The sequence below is a fragment of the Primulina huaijiensis genome, chromosome 1 (assembly GCF_012295235.1).
Source record: "Primulina huaijiensis isolate GDHJ02 chromosome 1, ASM1229523v2, whole genome shotgun sequence".
Taxonomy (NCBI): Eukaryota; Viridiplantae; Streptophyta; class Magnoliopsida; order Lamiales; family Gesneriaceae; genus Primulina; species Primulina huaijiensis.
The window spans coordinates 16,810,531-16,833,410 of record NC_133306.1 but is presented as its reverse complement, the minus strand read 5'-3'; the positions used below and the strand labels follow the sequence as shown (position 1 = coordinate 16,833,410).

The window sequence follows — 22,880 nt, the reverse complement described above, 5'->3', positions numbered from 1 at the left end:
ATCCCTCTAACTGAAAAATGTTTTAAACTATGTTTATTTAAGTTCTTGAGGGTGAGTTTTCTTTAATTATCCTTCGAACTGAAATTTTTTTAAATGTTTTAAATGTTTTTTATTCTCACAAAAGGAGAGAAGTAGTATTAAATTTTGATTTAATTTTAAAATCGCTTTAATTGCTCAAGTTTTGTTTCTTCAAAAAGGGAGAAATTGTTGGAATATTTAATGTTCGCAATCTTGATTTTGATGTTAACAAAACTTGTTATTTTGTTTCTAATGAATTTACCTAAGTGCGCAGAAATCTACCGAGCCAAAACTGAAGCAATCGAGACGCAAACTGAAAGCGACAACTGATTGCCCAAACTAGACCAGTTCAACTGATTAACCAGCTGATAGGTAGTTTAGCAGATTCAGAATCCCGGCCAGCTAATGAAGAGCTCAACTGATGAAGAGCCCAGCTGACCAATTCAACTGAAGCAGTGAGATCAATTCAGCTGAGAAGCCAACTGATTTCACCAAACCAGTTCAACACCAGTTCAAAGCATCAATTAGGAACCGATCAGTTTGAAGAACACGACAAGCTTATCTAAGTAGAATCCAGCTGTGCGCATTTAAGAAAAGCAATTGTCCAGTCAAAGGAGAATAATGAACGTTGTAGCAGAGCTTAAAGTCAAGACGTTCCAGAATGACTGTCAGAAAGGAGAAGACAAATATCGAGGAATAGATTCAAAATGACACAGAAAAATTTGATGAGTCTTGATGAACGGCCTCGAAGCCTCTATAAATACAAGATCAAGACCATCAACAAAGAAGAGAAGTGTGTGTAGATAAGAAAAGAAAAAGAACAAGCTCAACTCATATAAGCTTTCAAGAAGCAATCAACTTAGATTTGAAGGAACATTTCAAAGTGTTATAAGCTTAGATTAGAAGCATTTTTCCCTCAGTTTGTGAGAACACTTTTGTACCAGTTCTCTCATACACACACACACATCGTCACTCATATATACAGAGAATAGAGAGTATTGAAAAGTTGAGTGAGTCTTGCACAAAGACGTTAAATTTGTGTGTGTAGTCTTTAACATATAGACGTTAAACAAGTGTTGGCTGGAAGGTGTTGCCTTCAGTCTCGGTTAGGAGTTCAGTTAGGTAGTAGTGTAAGTTCTAAGCTGAGTGGGTTTATACAAGGCATTGTATAAATAAAGTCTTCTAATGGATCCTACCCGAGGTGGTATAAGGGGTGACGTATGAGCAATTGAAGTCTCCAAATATCCATAAACATATCTTGTGTACTTAATTGTTTAACTATTGTTTTTAAATTGATTTGATCAGTTCGAGCTGTTATCGGTTCAGTTCTCACCATAACTGAACTGATACATACAAGAACTGATCCCCGTATTTAAGTTATTCAGTTTACACAAGTTAAAAGGCTTTCAAAGTAGTCAGCTTTCTTAACGAATGATTATTTCGAGTTTCTTCCGCTTGGTTTAAAACCAAACTCGATTTAATTCATCGGTGTTTACATTCTTAGAACCCGAGCTATTGAAGCTCATTGAGAATATTGTGTTTGGAGCACCTTTTCAGATATGAGAACCGATCCATCAGTTTGTTTTCTTTGGTCTGCATATTACCTTCACATAGCTAAATTAGCTTTTTCCATATCTCTTTTGCTGTTTTGCACATTTTTATTTTGCTGAAGTGTTTTTGTCAAGAGTTTTGTACAAAATATCTTTAGCTACATTGTCGAGATTTTCTTTCTTCTGATCATCACTTGTCCATTCGTTCCTTGGTTTTTCGAGCATTTGAGAAGCACGTTTAGTCATGGTTGTAGCTGTACTTGCTTTTAGTATCCTCATTGGTACATATGTGATGACAAACGACATATCATCGTCTTGAACGACTAAATGAGCCTGCATTTTTATTTTTCAATCATCAAAATCTTATTTATTGAACATCGGAATTTTGCTAAATGAAGTCATTTGAAGAGAAATGTCCAGAGTCGAGAATAAGCCTACTCTGATACCACTTGTATGATTGGGTGAAGTGTTTAGAAAGGAGGTTGAATAAACACTTAATACGATCTTATTTTTTCTTGTTTATTTAGCCGAGTTGGCAGCTAAATCTTATATATTATCGAGTGTCGATGTTGGTTGACTAACAAATAATTGCGGAAAAAAGCCAAACTGATAGATTTGAACGGATCACAAACAAAGTTGTTAAAGTAAAGTGAAAGTGAAAAATGCACATGTACGTTTTTGGATGTTCATGGACTTAAGCTCCTACATCACCCCTTCTTCCATTTGGAAAACTCACACTGGAAGACTTTGAATTTTACAAGTGATTTGCATGATCACAACTCAGTTTGGATTTAAACACTATCAAACTAAAACTTTTAATATATATCTGCTGATGATAGACAAGTATGCAAACTGCTATTCAAATGTAATGAATTACAATTCTATCTTAGCACTTAATGATCCTTAAAAGATTAGATGCAAATACTTTTTAAGTGTGCTAAACTTATTGAATTTTGTTCGGATGAAAACTTGAACACTTCAGTAGTTGCAAAACTTCTTGGTGTTTAGCTGGATTTCTTCTCTCTATATAGTTCCTGAAATAAGATCTTTTCCAAAGAAAGTGTTCATTGGTTTGTGTCTGTTGTCTTGTTTTTTAGTCAATGTTAACATGTTTATGACGCTCGTACACTATTACGATCAGCTTTGTACCGTACGCTGTTGTGATAAATTTTTGTTTGATGGTTCAAACTGATTTGGGTAAACTGATTGTGGGTAAACTGAAATGAGGAAAATTGATATTCTGATAAGAACTATTTCAGTTGCAGTTGGGACCATATCAGTTTGTTCAACTGGACTAGTTCAGCTTAATTATTTGTTAACATCAAAACATAAATTTCTTGATCCAACATAATTCAATGATTTGATTGATGTTGAATAAATAATAAGTATGTTTTTTGTGTAACGGTCTCACGTAACTATATTCTTGAGGTGGGTCGACACAATTTATTTTGCAGTGAAAAATAATATTTTTGACATAAAGAATAACATTTTCACTCAAGTTCAACATACGTAACACAATATGTTTTTGACATAAAAATAATATTTTTCACTAAAATTAGAATTTACACAATATTAACGTAACTAAAAAAATGATACTTTTACGGTGAAAAATAGAACTTTGAAAATAAAAAAGTGATATTTTTTTCACTCAAATCAACATATATTACCCAATATTTTTTCTTAACATAACTAACAAAAAATGATACTTTTGCAGTGAAAAATAAAACTTTGGACTTAAAAAGTAATAAATCTCATAGGTCGTGCTGGTGATCCGTCTAACAAAATTGATCCGAAAGATCTTCTCACAAAAAACTTTGTGATAAATAAATAATTATTTAATTGACGTGAGCTAAATAATAAATACACAAAAATTTAAACTAAACATCTGATTTAATTCGATTATTAATCTTATCCAACCAACAACCAACCAAAAACAACTTTAATTTGATATGGTAGAATAGATAAGGATGTACGCCTCATTAAACGTTGCCTTCATCGAATATCTTTTAATTTGTCAAGAATTTAAGCAAATATAACTTAAATAGATGGATTTAACACACTGCGACATGCTTAAATATTGTAAACGTGCGGAAGATCGGAAGTGTCATTAGCTAGATCCACTGCACGAAAGAAAAAGTCCAAGTAGTATACAATATAAAAAGTAGGTCTCTTGTGAGATAGTCTCACGAATATTTATCTGTGAGATTATCAACCCTATCGATATTCACAATAAAAAGTAATACTCTTAACATAAAAAATAATATTTTTTCATGGATGACTCAAATAAGATATCCGTCTTACAACATACGACCCGTGAGAACGTCTCACACAAGTTTTTGTCTAATATAAAATATCTATTAAGGACTCCGCTGAATTAAAATCTTATACAATTGAATCATAAATGAGAAATTCTTATGAAAAATTAATGATAAACTCAAGCAAAAGTTGATCAAGAATTTGCGAGGATACATCTTTACCGATCTCTTGGAAATGTTCATGGCGATTTTTAGACATTCCGTCACATACCCAACTCGATTTGATCATCTCATGCTCGGCCAGCTCGCGAGTTTCGAACCACTTCTCGGCACGAACCTTACTCCTTGAACTTTTGTTGATAAACAACGTTCTCTCTTTGTGATTTGTGCAATTCTCCAGTTCTTCAGACAATGTTCTTCTCAATTTTGAATTTTTCAATCTTGAAATATCTTCTGCTGCCAATTGCAACTTAGTTAGCATCTCAGATCGAAGTTACACAAAATCGACGAGGGTGACACTGAAAATTTAAAGCATGCTTGCATCCGCACGCGGAACTTGGAATTAGTCGAGTTATTATTATTATTATTTTTTTTAAAAAAAAAAAAATCATGATGAAGCTCCCATTAAATTATCTTCTACCTAGATTTTTTTTTCTCAATTTGGTGTTATGATAAAAAAAATTCTAGAAGGATAGCTAGTGTATGAAATGATATAGAAAATTGTCTCTCTCTCTCTCTTTCATTCTTTTTAAAAGACAACCTGAATTCAAATTCGGAGATTAATCGAAACAAGATCTATTCAGAATTTCAAATAAAAAGAATGATACCTAATATCGGAAGCGTGAACAACGAACTATATTTTTTTTAAAAAAACCTATTTTCAGGACCTATATATACAATTAATATTTATTCGAAATTTTAAACATGATAATCAACAAGTAAATCACTTGTCCCACCATAATTCAAAAATAATATATAAAAAATATCATGTATTATATACAGATTGTAAAGTTTTCAACAAATTAAATGGGTTGGCCCGTACTGTTTTACGTAGCATTTAATTTAATAATAGATGTATAAATACATGTTAGCCTTGTAAAATAATATCAGCAATGAAACCGAAACAATATATAAACCTGAGTTTTCACGACATAAAGAATAGCACTGATGTATATTTTGTTGGTTGAATTGGATTGAACACAATTGTAAATCAATGTTTGGCGTGCCAAAGGTGCAATCATCATACCTGAACTGTGGCTCGGAGTCGATTCCATAAAATCAAGAACAGAATTGGGGCTTGAATTTTGTGGACTTCCTTCAGTTTCCGGTTTGATCACTGTCAAATTATCATCCCGTTTCACCTGCTTCTTCTTTTCCCTTTTTCGGGTATTCGAATTTGGATCCGAATTGCAAGAATTGTTCATCCCTTCGACACTGAATTCAACATTTTCTTCATCCCATTCCTGCGAACTCCCTCTTCTCGTGCCTTTCTTCTTGCACTTGACTCCCGAACCTTGCTTCCTTTTACCCGAATGGAAATCCATACTTTCAAAGCTTAGAATGAAGAAGTTTTCATCTTCAAGTACTTCTTGGTATGAGGGAATGATCCGATGATATCTCCTATCTGGCGATCTTGGTTTCCTAAAAGGCTCGAAAGATTTCAACACGGGGCTTCGCAACGGTTCTAATCCCATAAGCCTTGCAACAATTCCAGGAGTACTACTAGCTGATTCACAGGCTATTATTGGAGGTTCCTTTTCGTCTTCTTCCGGACGGGGTGAGCTGATGCTGTTGATGCAAAGAATTCTGCGTAAGATTCTACCCATGCAACCTCCATGTCTTCTGTTTTTTGAGTTGTATGGGAGTAAACTATGATCACAAGGGGAAGAGGATGAGAGTGAAGTAAAGGGCTTCATGTAAGTGACCTTTTGAAGGTTTCTTTGAGACTGTTAACTATACATGAACAGAAATAATATGCAAGAAAAGATTGTCTTGAACAAGACACGAAGTGTTCAACTTTTGAAATTATTGGCAACAACAATGTTCTGTTAGTGTGGGGAAATTAGAAGGATTAATTTGAACGCAGATGATGATTGGCGGGATTTTGAGTTTGAATATCAGAGATTGGTTTTTTAAAAAAAAAGTTTCAAGGAGAAAGAAAAAGATGTGTGATGTTCCCACTCATGATTCAATAGTCAATTCTGCTCGATTTGTCCTTTTCTTGTAGACTAACATATCATCCTTTTGGAACAAAAAAAAAAAAACACGAGCATAAATTCTAAACGCGAGTCCTTTTATACACGTGTATGCCTATGCAGTCGTTTTCTTTATAAATACTCTTTTTTATATAAAAAAATAAAAATAAAAACTCACACTTGATTCATATATCTTTCACAATTTTTAATTTTATAAGTTTTTTTTAAATTGAACTCTAAAATTCATAAAAATTTTAAAAAATTACATAACAAGGTTGTCATGTCCTGAGACCGGGACGTATGAAACATGTGTTGTCACAGATCACGTAATTGTAAAATAAGTATCAGAAGTACAGAATTTCCAAAGCAGTCTATTTATTAAAAAATAGAAAATTTGTATTTACAACTTCGAAATAATCACAGAATGTTTAACAGCAGCAGAATGTAAAACACTAACTATGGTGCAAAAACATACAATTTGAAATAAATTGATAACAAAAATGAAATTTAAACATTGGCAGCGGTCTTCTCTTTCCTTGCCATCCCCAAAACTGGGTTTGTTCTTCATCCTCTAACTGATCTTCGTTTTTATCTGAGAAGGGATGCGTGGATGAGTGATATGGTTATCACTTAGTAAGAAGATGAATTCCTCCCGGCCTTTAAAATCATTTTTTCCAACAAAAACAATAATAACATATATATACATGAATATTCTTATTTTTCAGGAATAAACATGTATCAGAATTATGCAATAAAGAAATTTTAAATTTCATGACTAACTGATATCAGTTCTCTATATATGTAAAAGGTCTTGAGATCGAACAATGATGGATAGAACTTCGACTCGATATTATGCCAGCACTTTTACTCGAAAATGTTGCAAAATTTCGTCTCCATTGGTAGCTGTGAAGCTCGAAAAATTATGAAGTGTTTGATGTAGTATTGTATTGTTTTTTTCTAGCTTAAGATATCTATTTATAGGCCTCCAAAGGTGAGCTGAAATGTCATCCGTTCATGGTCATTTATTACATTTAAATGTCATTATTTTTCTCTTACGAGGGTTGTTGCACGTCCATGTGTATTAAGCTGAATATGTCCATTGGAATTCTCGTTCTTAATTATGCAATCATTTTTCAGATCTTCACAACCCTTCATTCTTATTGAAAGTTTCGTCCTCGAAACTTGAGTTGATTTGAATAGGTATGATATTATTTGATAGGTTCAACTAGGCATTAAATGGTAGATTAAAAATTTTTTGGTGCAGAATCAATATAAAAAAGAAATCAGAATATTTTCATATGAATTGAAAAGATAATTCATGAGGATTTCAGAATGGTTGGCGGGATTTGATGTCATATTCCTTTGAGCTTCTTTAATCATAACGTGTTATCGGAGTGCTAATGGAATTTATGTGTGTTATTATTAATATAATAACAAGAGTTGCATGTATTCGACTAACATACAAAGCAAACATGAGTCGAGATTTTAAAATAGATAATGAGACAAATTTTCAAAATTAAAATCCCTTATTTTGGATAAAATTCAAAATTTAAATCAAATTCATTAAAAATGAAATTAAAAAAAAGTTCATATGTTCTTACTTTCCATGAATGATGGTTCTATGATGAACGTTACCCGCAGTCAGACTTTGTCCTAGATAATTGGAGAGGTCTGGATGTCAGAAAGCTTTGACTTCCACTGACATGCGTGATGTGAATTACGTGGAACTCCAATGACTTTGGCCTAAATAATTGGAGATCTCATGACGACCACGCACTAATATTCAACGTTGATGAGTTAGGCTCGACACGCAAAGATAAATGTCGCCATATTAGTGTGCCCTTATCAAACGTAAAGCAAAACTACGTAAATGTTACAAAGTATTACAGCTCTATCTTTTGGAAATGATAATTTGCCAAGATAATTAAAATCATAATTTAACAATTGGGCCTTGCGAATTCACTATGAAAATTGGATTTCAATTTTCATGAGATGGTGGTGAAAATGTCAAAATTGTTGGAGGAAATTATTGAAACAAAATTCCATATTTATTCTTACAAAATATTTTAAAATAGTTAGTAACGTTTATTATGTTTCAATTTCAAAATATTTACGATGTCATCGCAAAATTATCAATCTATTGTACTCGATCAAACCAAGCTAACAGGACCAAATTACCTAGACTAGATGATGAAATTAAAAATTTTTTTAAATTGTGAGAAAATTGAATATGTTCTCACAAAAGCGCCTGCTGCCAATGCCCCTGACGAATAATTGGCTAAGCTTGAGAAATGATGAGACCAAGATCTTGAAGCTAAGAGCTATATGCTGGCTTCTATGTCAAATGAGTTATAAAGGCCGTTTGAGAAAGTTGTAAATGCTGCAAACATTTACGATCACCTGTAAGAGTTTTATGGTGAATAAATACATCCACTAAGGCATATTACTGTCAAAATGTTCATGACATCACTCCTACGAGAAGGGGCCTTAGTCCATGAGCATGATGTGAGGATGATTGAGCTCATCGAGAAAGAGCAGAAAGAGCAGGAGCCTGGTTGAAGGATATCGAGCACTTGTTTAATATTGTCGAATATTCGAAGCCTTAGAGAATGAAACTTGCCCTGTATCAATTAAAGGACCGAGCAAAATCTTGGTGGGAAGCCGCTGAGATTGGACAGAAAGAGGCCGGTGTTGAAATCACATGGGATGTCTTCAAGGCCCAATTTCTTGAGCAGTATTCTCCTCCTTATTACACTGCCCAGGAAAATTTCAGAATATGCTTTGAAATTTTCTACCATGTTGAAATATGCGCCTCATGTAGCTGCCAATGCAAAAGCGAAATATAACAGGTTTGTAAATGTGTTACATCCTGCTATATATACTTTTGTTATTTCTGGTTTGCTTACTTGCTACGCAGAGGCAGTTGAACGAGCCAAAGCAACCGAAGCTGCATTAAAGCGAGGAGGTCCCCAGTACGTTCCTCCGCCTCAAGTGTCAGCTCAGCAGCCTACTTTGCGTCCAAAAGGTAGAAAGTTTAAAAAGACTTGTTCAATTGCTTCCTCATCTTCTTCTAGTTCCAGTGGATCCCAACGAGGGAGTCCAGTTATTGCTCCATAATGTGGCCATTGTGGAGGCAAGCATACTATTGAGCACTGTCGGGGTATGTTTGGTACTTGTTATCATTGTGGACAGAAAGGCTATTTTTCTCGTGTATGTCCGAACAGGGGTACAACTTCGTCCCAACCCCAGCCAGGATTTCGAGGTGGCCCTAGTACGATGAGACATGCTGTTCCTAGTCCTTCTTTCCAGCAGTCGAATATTCCACGATATCGAGGACCTAGTAGCCAGACTATCCAAGGCCCTGCCCAAGTTAGAGTGTATTCCATGACTGAGGATCAGGCAAAAAAGCTCTTGGTGGTGTTATTGTAGGTATTTGTGTGCTTTGCGATTATCCTGCATGGGTTTTATTTGATAAAGGAGCATCTCACTCATTCATATCTCATGCATTTGTTAAATCTCATGATATTATGTGTACTCCATTGTATGATACTTTATCGATAGCCACGCCAGCAGGAAAGATTATTCAGTCTGAGCAAGTTGTGCAAAATTGTGTAATTATATACCACTACAACAAAAACACTAACGCTAACATAATTGTGTAGGCCATTTAAAACTGTTGTAACTGATGTTGTTGTTGAAAGTGCGTTCAATTAGCTATCATTTTGCGACGTTTATGATATGGTTTTAGTGTCTCTAATCGTTTTTGACAAATTAGCGACGGTTTTTGACGGTTTAGAAAAAAACCGTCTCTAATTAGTGACAGTTAATCATAATCATTCGTTAATTTTTGACGTAAATAAAAAAAAATTTACTTTTATAATTTAATAAATCTACCTAAAAAACTTACAATCTGACTAAGCTAATAATATTCATGGTCTTGACTAAAACATAGAACTTTATCAAGAATTGATACGAAAAAACACCAAGAATTGAAACCCAAAATCGAACCTAAAATCGTATAGAGAGAAAAATTTATTGTGTGGAAGGGTCGAGACCCATATTTCGTATTTGAAAATTTACGGAATTATTTGAAATTTTTTTTTCTTTAAAAGTAAATAATTTGCCTCATTCGTAAAATAAAATGATAAAAAGATTTAATGTTCAAAATAGCAGCGGAAGTAAATATTTGTTTCAAAACCACAACTTAAAATAATTCATCGTGAAAAAAATGAGTTTGCATAATAATGATAAATAAACTGAAGCATGAGGTCCTCGGGTTCCTACTACTGTCGACCCAAGCTAGCTCACTGGTCCCCACCCTCGATCTCGACCTCATCAATACCTACAACAATCAAGTCTAGTGAGTCTAAAGACTCAGCATGCATATATCGTGAATAACAAGTATATATATCATAAAATCGCATGCAACGTAAAAATATCATATCGTAAGGCGTAACGTAAAAATCGTGTCATGAGTAATTATAAATACGTGCATAACTGAAATTCGTACGTAAAATATTTGCTCGATAGAGCCCTGTCATAACATAGCATATCATAATTCTTTTGTAGAGATAATATTTTACGCAAGTGGCCCATAACGTAACATGAATCGTCTTATCAGACTAAACCACAGTATACTGGGCGGTAGAGATCATCACAGCCCTTGGACTGGATATCCGTACCCATACATAAACATAAACCGGTCATAAATCACCGGATGAAGCAATAATCCCACAAGACATATCGCATACATCTAAAAAATAAACATTTTTTATTTTTGTGCACGTAATATAATTAAAATCCTGTTTTATTTTACCACTTGAGTTGGATCGTTCCCATGCTCGCTGCGACCTAATTCTAACATGAGGAACATGCAAATACACTTAACTTGACCAACCCTTCAAAAATCGAATAAAAAACGAGACAACTACGCCCAACAAACTTAGTATTCAACCATGGCTTCTTACCAACCCAAACCATCATCGAACCATCATTTAGCCATGATTAAAATACTCCTAAAATACTGGAAAACATAACCATGGGGATTCAATACACGTAAATAGTGAATGGAGGCCAAAAATCGTGAAGCGATCTTTCGAGAGTCACTTTGGCACATTGCACCGTAAATTCTCGTACGACCTCTAAACTTAACCAAATCACAAACGGCCAAAAACATGACCTTCCTAACTCAATGAGGTACCGTCCAGTCTAAGGCAATAGGCTAAAAGCCAATCAAGAACTCAAAACAAGCCTCTGAACCAAAGCCAAAGTTTATGTCCAGAAAGTACAGCAGCAGCTGTTGTGCTTCCGTGCTTAGTTCAAGAAACCAGGGCCATTGGGGCTTGAACCACCGGCCAGGGTCTCTTACCAACATCCTAAGGAGTGGCTTGAACCGTGGCTAAGGCAGCAGGCCTACCACAATCCACCCAAACACCTAGGACAACACAAAGCTCAAATCGAGAACACAAAGAAAAATTCTGTACTATGCAATTATTTGGATTGCTTGTTGTCATGTGTCGTTCCAGTGGTCATATGATTGACCATGGCTCATTCTAGACATCATGAGGTATTGTGTGAACCTTGGCTAAGTGCTACGGCGCCAACCAAGATCCACACAAAACTTCAAAGCCGAAGCTTCACTCGAGAATGGACAAAAATCGAAGGGGGTACTTGTCTTGTTTTGTTTTAAAACCGATGGGACTATGAACCAAGCCATGAAAGGTCATCTTGGTCACGTCCTAGACATGCTAAGGAGGGATTCTAACCATAGCTACAGTGTGGGGACCCGGGCTCTAACTTAATTATCTTTGGGATTAAGTGGATCTTTGTTAGAAAATGTGGGTCAAAATTTTGTTTTCTTAACAAGTATAAACAATTGTATATAAATCATACACAAATGATATCTCTATTTTATTTCAACTGAAGTAAATAAATGTCTTAATTCATTACAGTCATACAAACTAGTGTTTTACCAAAAAAAACTACAGATCAACATGTAGAATCACTAGTTCATCGTCTATGCCCGTAATCACCACGCTATCTCGATCTCTCATCTTTGTCTCGACCCTGATCCTGCCCCACCTGTTGTCATGCACACATACAGACACAACAACAGCCGGATACTCCGGTGAGAACAAATCCTAGTATAAAACATGTATACATGCATGTTAAGCAAGGAAATACAAAATCATGATACATGAATCATTAATCGTAACATATTAATGATTACAGATAATACATCTTCGACTCTTATTCTTGACTCGATTCATATCTAAATCTATGGATCCCGGTGTGAATAAGACGTAACAAGTCTCCCACCTACCCTCCCAATCGTGGTCGCGGTACGTCTTATTTCTAGACTTCGGCCCTGTCTGTATAGAATATCTACAACCGGAGTCGATCTTCTCCTGTTCTTCGAGACCACCGAACGTCTAGAACTTGGCAATTCTGCCAATGAATCTCCTATCTCAATGCTTATACATAAATCAAAATAAAGCACAGGCATAGCAAGGTATAGAAATCTAGTATGTGATTTTGGGAAACTCGAATCAAATCTAACTCGAGTTGTATCTTCCCGAACCAACATGAATTATACCTTTCTTGTCGTAGTCTCGGTTGAATAAGTCGAAGTCTTGAAATCTCGATATCAAATATGTCAACACAAATCTGCAATGACATGTATAAATGTACCATATCAACCTCTAACTCAAAGGAACACACATATGGATCAATATTCAATCTCGGTATATTTCGACGGCATAACGGCGTAATCTCGCGACATCGGTCAACTCAAACATCAATAATCAATAACCATAATTCATCCTCATCAAACAATATCATATACAAGTCACAAAATCTGTATAATCGCAACCACAAATATGCTGAAATGCATAATAATCTCATACGATCTCATTTCTTCGATCCGGTTTCGATTCTACGTTGCTTATCATCTTACGAACACATAATATAGAGCATATACTGATTTCCTCAACCTCTAACTTTCAAACCATGCTGGAATTGCATAAAACTTACCTCCTTTTGATGCTACTAACAAGAGAATCAAGAATCTAACCTCGGATTACAAGTTAGATGAGTAGATTTTGTACAACCAAGGTATTACTATCTTTTGTAGCTTGAGGTGGTTTCTTGGAGGAAGTCTCGACCTTTTTGCTGGAATTTTGACAGAAGTGAAGAGGTGTACCCATCCAAATGCATGGCAAGGACACATGGCTTATTTTTCATTCTGCACGTCTCGCACATATGCGCGACCTCAACCGGCGCATATGCGCGAGACCTGCGGCCTCGGCATTTCCGAATTCATCATCTCGCGCATACGCGCGCCCTCTACTAGCGCATATGCGCGAGACCTACGGTCTCGGCATACATTGTAGAGGCCTAAAAATCCGTGCTTGAAAAATTGCCGAAAATTTAAAAATTTTCTTTTTAAATAAATAAAATTGCCTCATTCATAAATGAACTGATAAATAAAGTTTGATGTTCAAAGTGGTAGCGAAAGAAATTAACATTTTTCGAAACAACAGTTAAAAATTTATTCAACAATATATAAAAATGTCTGAGCAATCGACTAATAATAAATGCTGGACTGAGGTCCTCGGGTCCTACAACTACCGACTCGAGCTGGCTCACTGGTCCCCGCCCTCGATCCCGACATCATCATCAGCACCTGCAACAATCAAGTCTAGTGAGTCTAAAGACTCAACATGCATATATCGTAAATAACAAGTAGATAAATAATAAGCTTGCATGCAAGTGAGGATATCATGTCATGAGGCATATCGTAAAAATAACGTGTCATGAATAATTATAATACGTGCATAACTGAACTGAGAAATCATAAATGAAAATGGTTGCTCCTTGGAGCCCTGTCATGAAATAACTTGTAAAAATTTTCTTGTGAGATTATGGTCTACGCAAGTGGTCCCTGAACTGAACTGACCGGTAACTGGCGACCGGACTTAATAATGTATGTCTGATCAGACTACTGCCACAGTATACTGGGTGAAACAACTGAACTGACCGGTAACTGGCGACCGGATTTAATCATGATAGTAGAGTGACCACAAGCAATATCGCATAAATCTCAAAATTTGTATTTTTGCACGTAGTATAATTAATTAACATAATTAAATATCATATCATAATTTTACTGATTGGATTGGATCGCTCCCAGGCTCGCTGCAACCTAAATGTGCCAAGAAAAATATGCAATAGCTTTATAATGTCCAACTATGCAATTAAATCCGAAAATGCGACAATTACGTCCAACGACTCCGTATTTAATCATGACCCCGAACCAACCCGAACCAACACTGAACCATCATATAGTCATGATTAAAATACGCTTAAAATGATGAAATAATGCTCCAAAAATGGTGAGGGAAGAAATCTAGGTGAATGGAGGCCAAAACATGAAACGCTCTTTCAAGAGTCAATTTGGCACATCGCACCGTAAATTCTCGTACGACCTCAAAAATGCTTCGACTCACAAACGGCAAAAAACATGACCTTCCTAACTCAATTAGGCACTGTCCAGTCCAAGGCCATAGGCTAAAAGCCAACCGAGAACTCGAACGAGCCACTGAACCGTCACAGCAAGTTGCTGTCCAAAAATACTGCAGTCGTGCTTTGGTTTCTTGCGTCGATTGCAAGGCTAATGGCCATTGGGGCTTGAACCACCGACCCAAACCTCTTATCAACATCCCAAGGAATGATTTGAACCATGGCTAAGGGCCCTAGGCCAACCACAATTCGAAATATTCCAGCAAACATCAGAAAAGTTTCACCCGAGAGCACCCTACATGCGCGTGTGGTGTTGTGTTTCGTTTGTTGTCCCGTGTCGTTACAGTGGCCATTTGATTGACCATGGCACGATCTAGACATCTAGGGGCATGGTATGAACGGTGGCTAAGGGCCATAGGCCAACCAAGATCCACACCACTCCACCATTTTCGAAACACACTCATGCTGTCAAAAGAGAAAGCCGAAGGGCTGGGACTGTTCTTGAGTATTTTATTGTAAAACCGATTCACCATGGACCAAGCTACCAAAAGGGCAACTTAATCACGTCTTAGACATGCTAGGGAAGTGATCTAACCATGGCTATAGGGTTTGGGGCAGCCATGATCAGATCCATATCCCTTATGACAGCAACATCAGCTTTTCGAAACACAATTGGACACAAATGGAGTTGCTGTCATTTTCTTGATCTCGGCTAGCATGGGACTTAAACCAATGGACAAATGTGTTCCTAACATGTCCTAGTACATGCCTAGGAGCAGCCTTGGGAGCCTGGAATCGATTCAGCACCTGAAACCCACAAAACAAAGCAAACCGTGAAGCTTGTCATGAAACTCAAAAAAATCTGCGTCTTTATTTTCGAAATGTTCATGATATATTTCGGTTTTGGCTATTAAAACATGATCATGTAAGGTTTAAAAAACATAATACAACTTGATTGAAGAGTCAAGGAAGAATATATGCATGCCTGGTTTCGTTTGAAAGAAAAACGAAAGAATGAGACGATACGGCGCGGAGGAGGTGGAGCACTTTCTTTCCTAGCTTCTTGTTCTCGATTTTTCTTCTTGATTCAAGCTATGAACCTCATGGTTTAAAAACTCTGAATGCTCAAGGATTTCGGTGGAGAGGAGGGGAATAAGTGGTTAGGGGAGTGAGGGAGATGTGTGCAAAATATAGGGAACAAATCAAGACCAAGTCTCCACCATTTGGAATTTTGAATTGTGGGTTGCTATCAAATAATTTGTTGGTGCTTTGTTGGAGGTGGAATGGCCGAACTATACTTGCTAATCTAGGTTAGGATTATGCTTATTAATTAATTAATTAAGGTTGACCAATAAATAAAAAGGTTAACATGCTAAACTAACCAAGAATGGGTCAAAGATGATGAGTTGGTAAAGCATTACACACACAACTAGGGGGCCGAAATTACAAAATATATTGAAGGGAAATGTTGATTATTTTAGTAAATTTATAACCCTTAAAAGCCTTACCTATCTTTTAAATAATTTAGTGAATTAATCCCTTAATTATTGGAACTTAAATGAACTAATTTCCTACTCACCTCAAGTTGTATAAATAATTCCCAAAACCTCCTTATTAACTTAAATTAACTTACTTGCTAGTTAAAATAAATTCTAGGAATGTTTTCTGAATCTTAAATTTTATCTCAAAGCTCCAACTCCAGTCCGGCCTCACTGAATTAACTGAAATGATAAAGTTAAACTACTACGTAAAATAATTAAATTTAAATACTCATGCAATAAAAATCATTTTAATTTAAATACTAGAATTATGCATGGCTTATACGTAGTCTAAGTTACGGGTTCTACATACATTCAGTTCCATCAGCTCGCGCATATGCGCATCGCTTCTCGCGCATATGCGCGAGGCCTTCGACCTCGGCACATGGGACTCGCGCATATGCGCGCATCTCTGTCGCGCATGTGCGCGATACCTACGGGATTTCAACCTATGCTAACTCAGGCATGTCTCATTTTGATCGCGACTTGATCCATCTATAAGCGCTACAAGTCATAATCGTTAATCCCAGATTATCAACATAAAATTCTTGGGCATTACATACAGCCCCTAGGGCAGCCAAGATCCGAACCCTCACCTTAGACAATAAACCGTGCAATTCGAGACTCATAAATTGCAACAGGGAGAGTTGCTGTCAAAAAAATGGTTTTGCTGGGGCGAAAGGGCTCAACCAATGGACTAATCCCTTCCTAACACACCCTATAACATGACCATAAGCAGCCTTGAACGCCTGTAATGAGCCAACCCCTGAAATCAAAAGAAACAATACCAAACGTGAACCATCAACACAACCCAAAATTTCTGTGCATGGTTTTCGAAAATTGTGTGACATAATTTCGGTTTTCGCTTCAAGATTCATGAACATAACATGGTTTAAAATACGTATATGACTTGATTGAAGAGCAAAAGATAATATAAACAAGCCTGGAAATTTTTTTTTGAAAGAAACAAATCAATATTACTAATACGGCGCGGCGGAGACGGAGTTCTCTTTTCTTGTTCTACTTTTCTCTCTTATTTTTCCTTGATGGCTCACGATTTTTCTACTGAATAAGCTCTGAAATTTTGAGAATGAGGAGAGAGAAATGGCTAGGAGGTGAATGAGGAAGTTGCAAAATAGATGGGAGATTTGAAAGGCAAGATACAACCTTTCTATCCTAGAGTTTGAGAGATAAGGAAGTTGCTATGATATCAAGGGATTTGAGGGATATTTGATGGTGAATGGCCGATTTCTTCTATCAAATATGGGTAGGGATATTGCCTAATTAATAATTATTGAGGATTTAAAATGAGGGAATTAAATATGCCATGAAAGGATTAAGGAAAGATATAAAAGAAAATGAGTTGTCAAACATTTTAAATCCTACAAAAGTGATGGCCGAAAATCTTGATGAATAAATGGGGTGAGAATATTTCTTATTTAATAATTTTTTTTGGTGATTAAAAGAAGGGATTATCATACCAAGAAAAAAATAAAGAAATGAATCAAAATAGTGAGTTGTCAAATAAGTTTAAATCCTTAAGGTGTGGTGGCCGAATTCTAGCAATTAAATGGACGTAGGATATTGCTAAATCTTGTATTTTAAACCTTTAAAGTTTTATCTACCCAATAAGTATTTTAGTGAATTAAATAATTAATTTAGGCTAGTAATTATCTAGCATGCATGACTAATAAATTACTAACATGTTAAATTAAAATTTCTTAAATAAAATAGTTCTAGATTAACTTATCTCAATTGGTCACACATTTTAATTTAGGCTTTTAATTAATTATTGGACATAAAAGAATTTATTTACTACTTATCTCTAATTAATTAATTTAATTCTTAAAAATTCTTTTACATTAAAATAAATTATCCTTTATCTTGAATAAATTCTAGGAATAATTTCTTATTATTAAATTTTATATTAATACACCAACTCCAGTCCGGCCTCACTTACTTAACTGAAAAGATAAAAACTAAAATACTTGGTAAAATAAATAATAATAACTCAACCAATTTTAAAAGAATGAATTTAAATCCTCATGCATAAAAATCATTTTAATTTAACTAATAGTAATTATGCATGGCTTATACGTAGTCTGATTTAACGGGTTCTACAGGAAGGATATGGACCGAAAACGCGGATATTTATAGACAATTTGCGACGGTTTTTGTTTAAACTATCGCTATTATCAAGGTTGTTTATTAAACAGTCGCTATTAGCGACGGTTCAATCTAAAGCCGTCGCTATTAGCGAAGGTTAAGGAAAAACCGTCGCTATTTTAAAAATTGCGACGGTTTTCATACAACCGTCGCTAAATATATAGCGAAGGTTGTATCAAAAACCCTCGCTAATTTTAAAATAGCGATGGGTTTAATAAAACCGTCGCTAAATTTAGCAACAGTTTAAGATTACCGTTGTTGTTTGTCCAAAAAACACGCTAATTGACAACGGTTTTCTAAAACCGTTGTCGTTTGTCCAAAAAAACACGCTAATAGATAATGGTTTATAAAACCGTTGTCTTTGACCCCGAAAAAAGCGCTAAAAGACAGCGGTTTTTAAAAAACTGTTGTCTATGAGCGGTGTTTTTTATGCTGCGACAACGGTTTTTGTTGAAACCGTTGTTAAAACAAACACAACGGTTTTAATAAAAAACATTTTCTTTGAACTGTTGTTGAAGGCATATTTTCTTGTAGAGTATGAGGTAATGTGATATTTATGAATTTGATTGTCTTCCCAATGCACAACTTTTATTGTATTGTTGGCATGAACATCTTGACAGCCCATCGAGCTACTGTTGATTGTTTTCATGGAGTAGTTCGCTTTCGACCTATTGATGGGCCCAAGTGAAATTTTTATGGCAAGGGTTCCCAAGCGAAAATTCCTTTGGTATCTTCTCTGGAAATGTCCCGGATTTTGTTTAGCGGGGGTGAGGGTTATCTTATTTATGTTGTTGATGTCTCGAAAAAGGAGTCTTCTTTATCTGATATTCCTGTTTCTAAAGAGTTCCGAGATGTATTTCCCGATGAGATTCCTTATTTTCCTCCTCATCAAGAAGTTGATTTTAGTATTGATCTTGTGTTGGGGACTGCGCCTATATCTAAAGCTCCTTATCGCATGGCACATTTACAGTTGAAAGAATTGAAAGAACAATTTCAGGATCTTCTTGATAAGGGATATATTCGACCAAGTGTATCACCTTGGGGAGCTCCAGTTTTATTTGTTCGAAAGAATATAGGAAATTGAACTGGGCTACTGTGAAAAATAAGTATCCGCTTCCTCGTATTGATGATTTATTTGATCAGCTTCAGGGTACTTCTGTATACTCTAAGATTGATCTTCGTTCTGGTTATCATCAAGTACGAGTTCGAGAAGAAGATGTGTCAAAAACCGCTTTTTGTATTAGGTATGGCCAGTATGAGTTCTTGGTTATGCCTTTCGGTCTCACTAATGCTTCTGCTATCTTTATGGATCTAATGAATCGTGTCTTTCGAGATTTTCTTGACTGATTCGTTATTGTATTTTTTGATGATATTCTTGTATATTCGAAATCGAAAAAAGAGCACGCTGAACATTTGAGACTGGTACTTCAGACTCTTCGTCATGGCCATTTATATGCTAAATTTTCTAAATCTGAATTTTGGATGGACAAAGTAGTATTTTTAGGCCACGTCATTTCAAGACATGGCATATCTGTTTATCTTGCTAAGGTTGAAGTTGTATTGAATTGGCCGAGACCTACGAATGTCCCTGAGATCCTTAGCTTCATGGATTTAGCTGGTTATTATCATCGTTTCATTGAAGGATTTTCGAAAATAGCTAAACCTATTACTCAAATCACACAGAAGAATCAGAAATTCATTTGGTCAGATGAATGTGAAGCTAGTTTTCTTGAATTGAAGACGAGATTGTCCACGACACCTGTGCTTACTATTTCCTTAGGTACTGGAGGATTTGTGGTGTGTACAGATGCATCTGGTAAAGGTTTGAGCTGTGTTCTGATGCAACATGGCAAAGTGGTTGCTTATGCGTCTCGTCAATTGAAATCTCCTGAAACTCGTTACCCTATCCATGATCTGGAATTGGCCGCCATTGTGTTTGCTTTGAAGATTTGGCGCCATTATTTATACGGAGAAAAGTTTGTTATTTATTCAAATCATAAAAGTCTGAAATATCTTTTTTCTCAATCTGATTTGAATATAAGGCAACGTAGGTGGATGGATCTCCCGAAGGATTTTGATTGTGAGATTCAGTATCAACCGGGATCGGTGAACGTTACTGTGAATGCCCTTAGTCGTAAAGTTCATGACTCTGTTTTAGCCTCTGTTTGTGTCGCCAAAATACACGAGGATATATGTACTTCTGGTTAGACTTTTCATTCGAATTGGAATTCTGTCACTATCTCAGCATTGCAAATTGAGCCTAATTTGATATCAAAAATACGAAAGACCCAACGAAACGTTGCTCAGATTCAAAAGTCTAAAGAACTTGTCTCTGCAGAACATCCTTTTGGATTTCAGATTGCTTTTGATGTTTCTTTACGACTTAATGATCGGTTGGTAGTCCCTGATAATTCTGAGTTGAAATCTTCCCTTCTTCATGAAGCACATCGTAGCAAATAAAGTATTCACCCTGGAGGCTGAAAAATGTATTTGACATTGAGACCTCAATTCTAGTGGAGACGTATGAAGAAGGACATTGCTGAATTTACTTCAAAATGTCTTGTCTGCCAGCAAGTGAAAGCCGAGAGAATGAAATAGAGAGGATTACTCCATAGTCTTGAAATCACAAAATGGAATTGTGAACATATTTCTATTGATTTTGTGACTCATTTACCTCGTCTGCCCAAGGGCTGTGATGTTATTTGGGTTATTGACCGGCTTTCGAAATCTGCACATTTTATTCCATATGAACGGACTTATCCTTATAAGAAAATGGCCCGTTTATACATCGAGAATATTGTGAGATTGCACGGTGTGCCAGTCTTGATTGTATCTGACCGTGATCCCAGATTCGCTTCCAAATTCTGGGGTAGTTTGCAAGAAGCTATGGATACGCGATTGGCTATGAGTACTGCTTATCATCCTAAAACTAATGGCCAGACTGAGCGTACAATTCAAACGTTAGAGGATATGTTATGTGCTGTTGTGATGGATTTTAATGTGGGATGGCAAGATGCCTTACCATTGGTAGAATTTTCTTATAATAATAGCTTCTAAACGAATATTGATGTAAGGTCCAGGAATTTAATTCGCGTAACCTGAATGCATGCAATCTAAGATTTTTGATTTTTAATTTTGAGTTTAATTATTTTATGCATAATTCATGCATAATAGGATTTAATTCATGAAATTTTAAAAAGTTCATACGTTAGGGTTCTAGGTGCATTTCACGCTCGAACGAGGATCGGAGACCGGAGAATTTTCTGGAAATTATTTTAATTAAACGACTTATTTTTATAAATTAAGTTAAAGTGTTTTTAAGTGTATTTTTAAAAAATGGTATTTTTATTGAGTATTTTACCCGTAGGATTTTTATTTTTAACGGTACACAAATTTTATCGAATCGGGGGACTTTTTAAGGGTTCGGCTTATATTTTCAAAATCTTTCCAACACGAAATATTTTTCGGGAGTGCGTTTGGAATTAATGGGCCCACGTTTGGACTTATTGGGCTTAAAACTCTTTTAAAAACCTTTAAAATACAATTGTGTCCCATCAACCTAGCATTAGCTATATAATTAACACTTAATCACCATTTACCCTAAAACTGTGTATCAGCCGACACCCACATCATTCTGATTCCCTTTCCTCGGTTTCAACACCCAACAGCTAAGAACATCGGCGTTTGGCTTGTTTTTGGCAAGAAAAGTTCATCCGGGTTCCCCTTGTCTCAATCATGCTCTTCAAATCACCTAGGCACGCATTCGTATAATTCTTTACGCATCACACACAATACATACATGCTGTAATGTGTTTAATTATCTGTGAATTTCCCGATCCAAACGTGGGTATGCTTGGTTTACAATTTCTTAAAATGTTATTGTATTCTTTGGGTTGTCACTCATGTTCCTGGCTTTGTTTGTGTACGGGCTGCGGTTTCAGGGCTGGTAGTGACTAATGTTAGGGCCAAGACGTGGTTTTATGAATGAAAATAAGTGTTGATGCTCTAAGGTGAGAAATCGAAGGCTGCTTCCTAGTAGTGCGCGGTTTGGGGCTGTGGTTTGATTAGGGGGTGGATCGGGCAAGGTGATGGCTGGACCAGGGCACAGCCATCCCTGGTGGGTCTGAGTCAAGGCCCAGTAATGCCATGCCACTGCTAGAACCTTCGAGCGAGACGGCTACACGCGTTCAGTAGGAAGAAGCTCGAGGGGGATGGTTGTAAGGATTTGTGTTTGGTGCTGTCCAGTAGCCTTGCATGGGGCTGTTGTCTTGATTCTGGTAGGTTCATTAGGTTCTAATCTATGTCTAGGGTAGGCTGGTTAAGGGCTGGTGCGTCGTGGTGAGGCGGATGGCTTGAGAATAGGGATAAGGGTGAGCACGAGGGGTGAAGAGGGAAAGGGCCGAGAGTTTGTTGGTTCTGAAGACTTATTTGATCAACTTCAGGGAGCCTCAGTGTTCTCCAAGATAGACCTTCGATCCGGATACCATCAGTTGAAGGTGAAGGAGTCAGATGTGCATAAGACCGCTTTCTGGACGCAATATGGGCACTATGAGTTCTTGGTGATGCCCTTTGGTTTGACGAACGCGCCAGCGATCTTCATGGATCTCATGAATCACGTATTCCAGCCATTCTTAGATC

At 36.2% G+C, this 22,880-nt stretch overlaps 1 protein-coding gene across 2 annotated transcripts; it reads right to left on the bottom strand.

The window, feature by feature from the left end:
* Nucleotides 1-3,932: 3,932 nt before the first annotated feature.
* On the bottom strand, nt 3,933-5,864 carry LOC140957029 (uncharacterized). 2 transcript variants are annotated; one of them, XM_073414119.1, is made up of 2 exons: nt 5,070-5,864; nt 3,933-4,279 (listed from the first exon to the last, which is right to left on the bottom strand). In XM_073414119.1, exons 1-2 carry the CDS (start codon nt 5,737-5,739, stop codon nt 3,981-3,983), a joined length of 969 nt encoding a protein of 322 aa, XP_073270220.1. In that variant the 5' UTR covers nt 5,740-5,864; the 3' UTR covers nt 3,933-3,980. The 2 variants fall into 2 exon arrangements, with proteins under 2 accessions (XP_073270220.1, XP_073270298.1); XM_073414197.1 differs by having other exon boundaries at nt 3,933-4,276.
* Between the last annotated feature and the right edge of the window lie 17,016 nt (nt 5,865-22,880).

Coding starts and splice junctions, on each gene's coding strand:
- LOC140957029 (XM_073414119.1), bottom strand. CDS start 5,739: ATGAAGCCCTTTACTTCACTCTCATCCTCTTCCCCTTGTGATCATAGT. Junction 4,280..5,069: donor GACTCCGAGCCACAGTTCAG/GTATGATGATTG, acceptor TGCAATTGGCAG/CAGAAGATATTTCAAGATTG.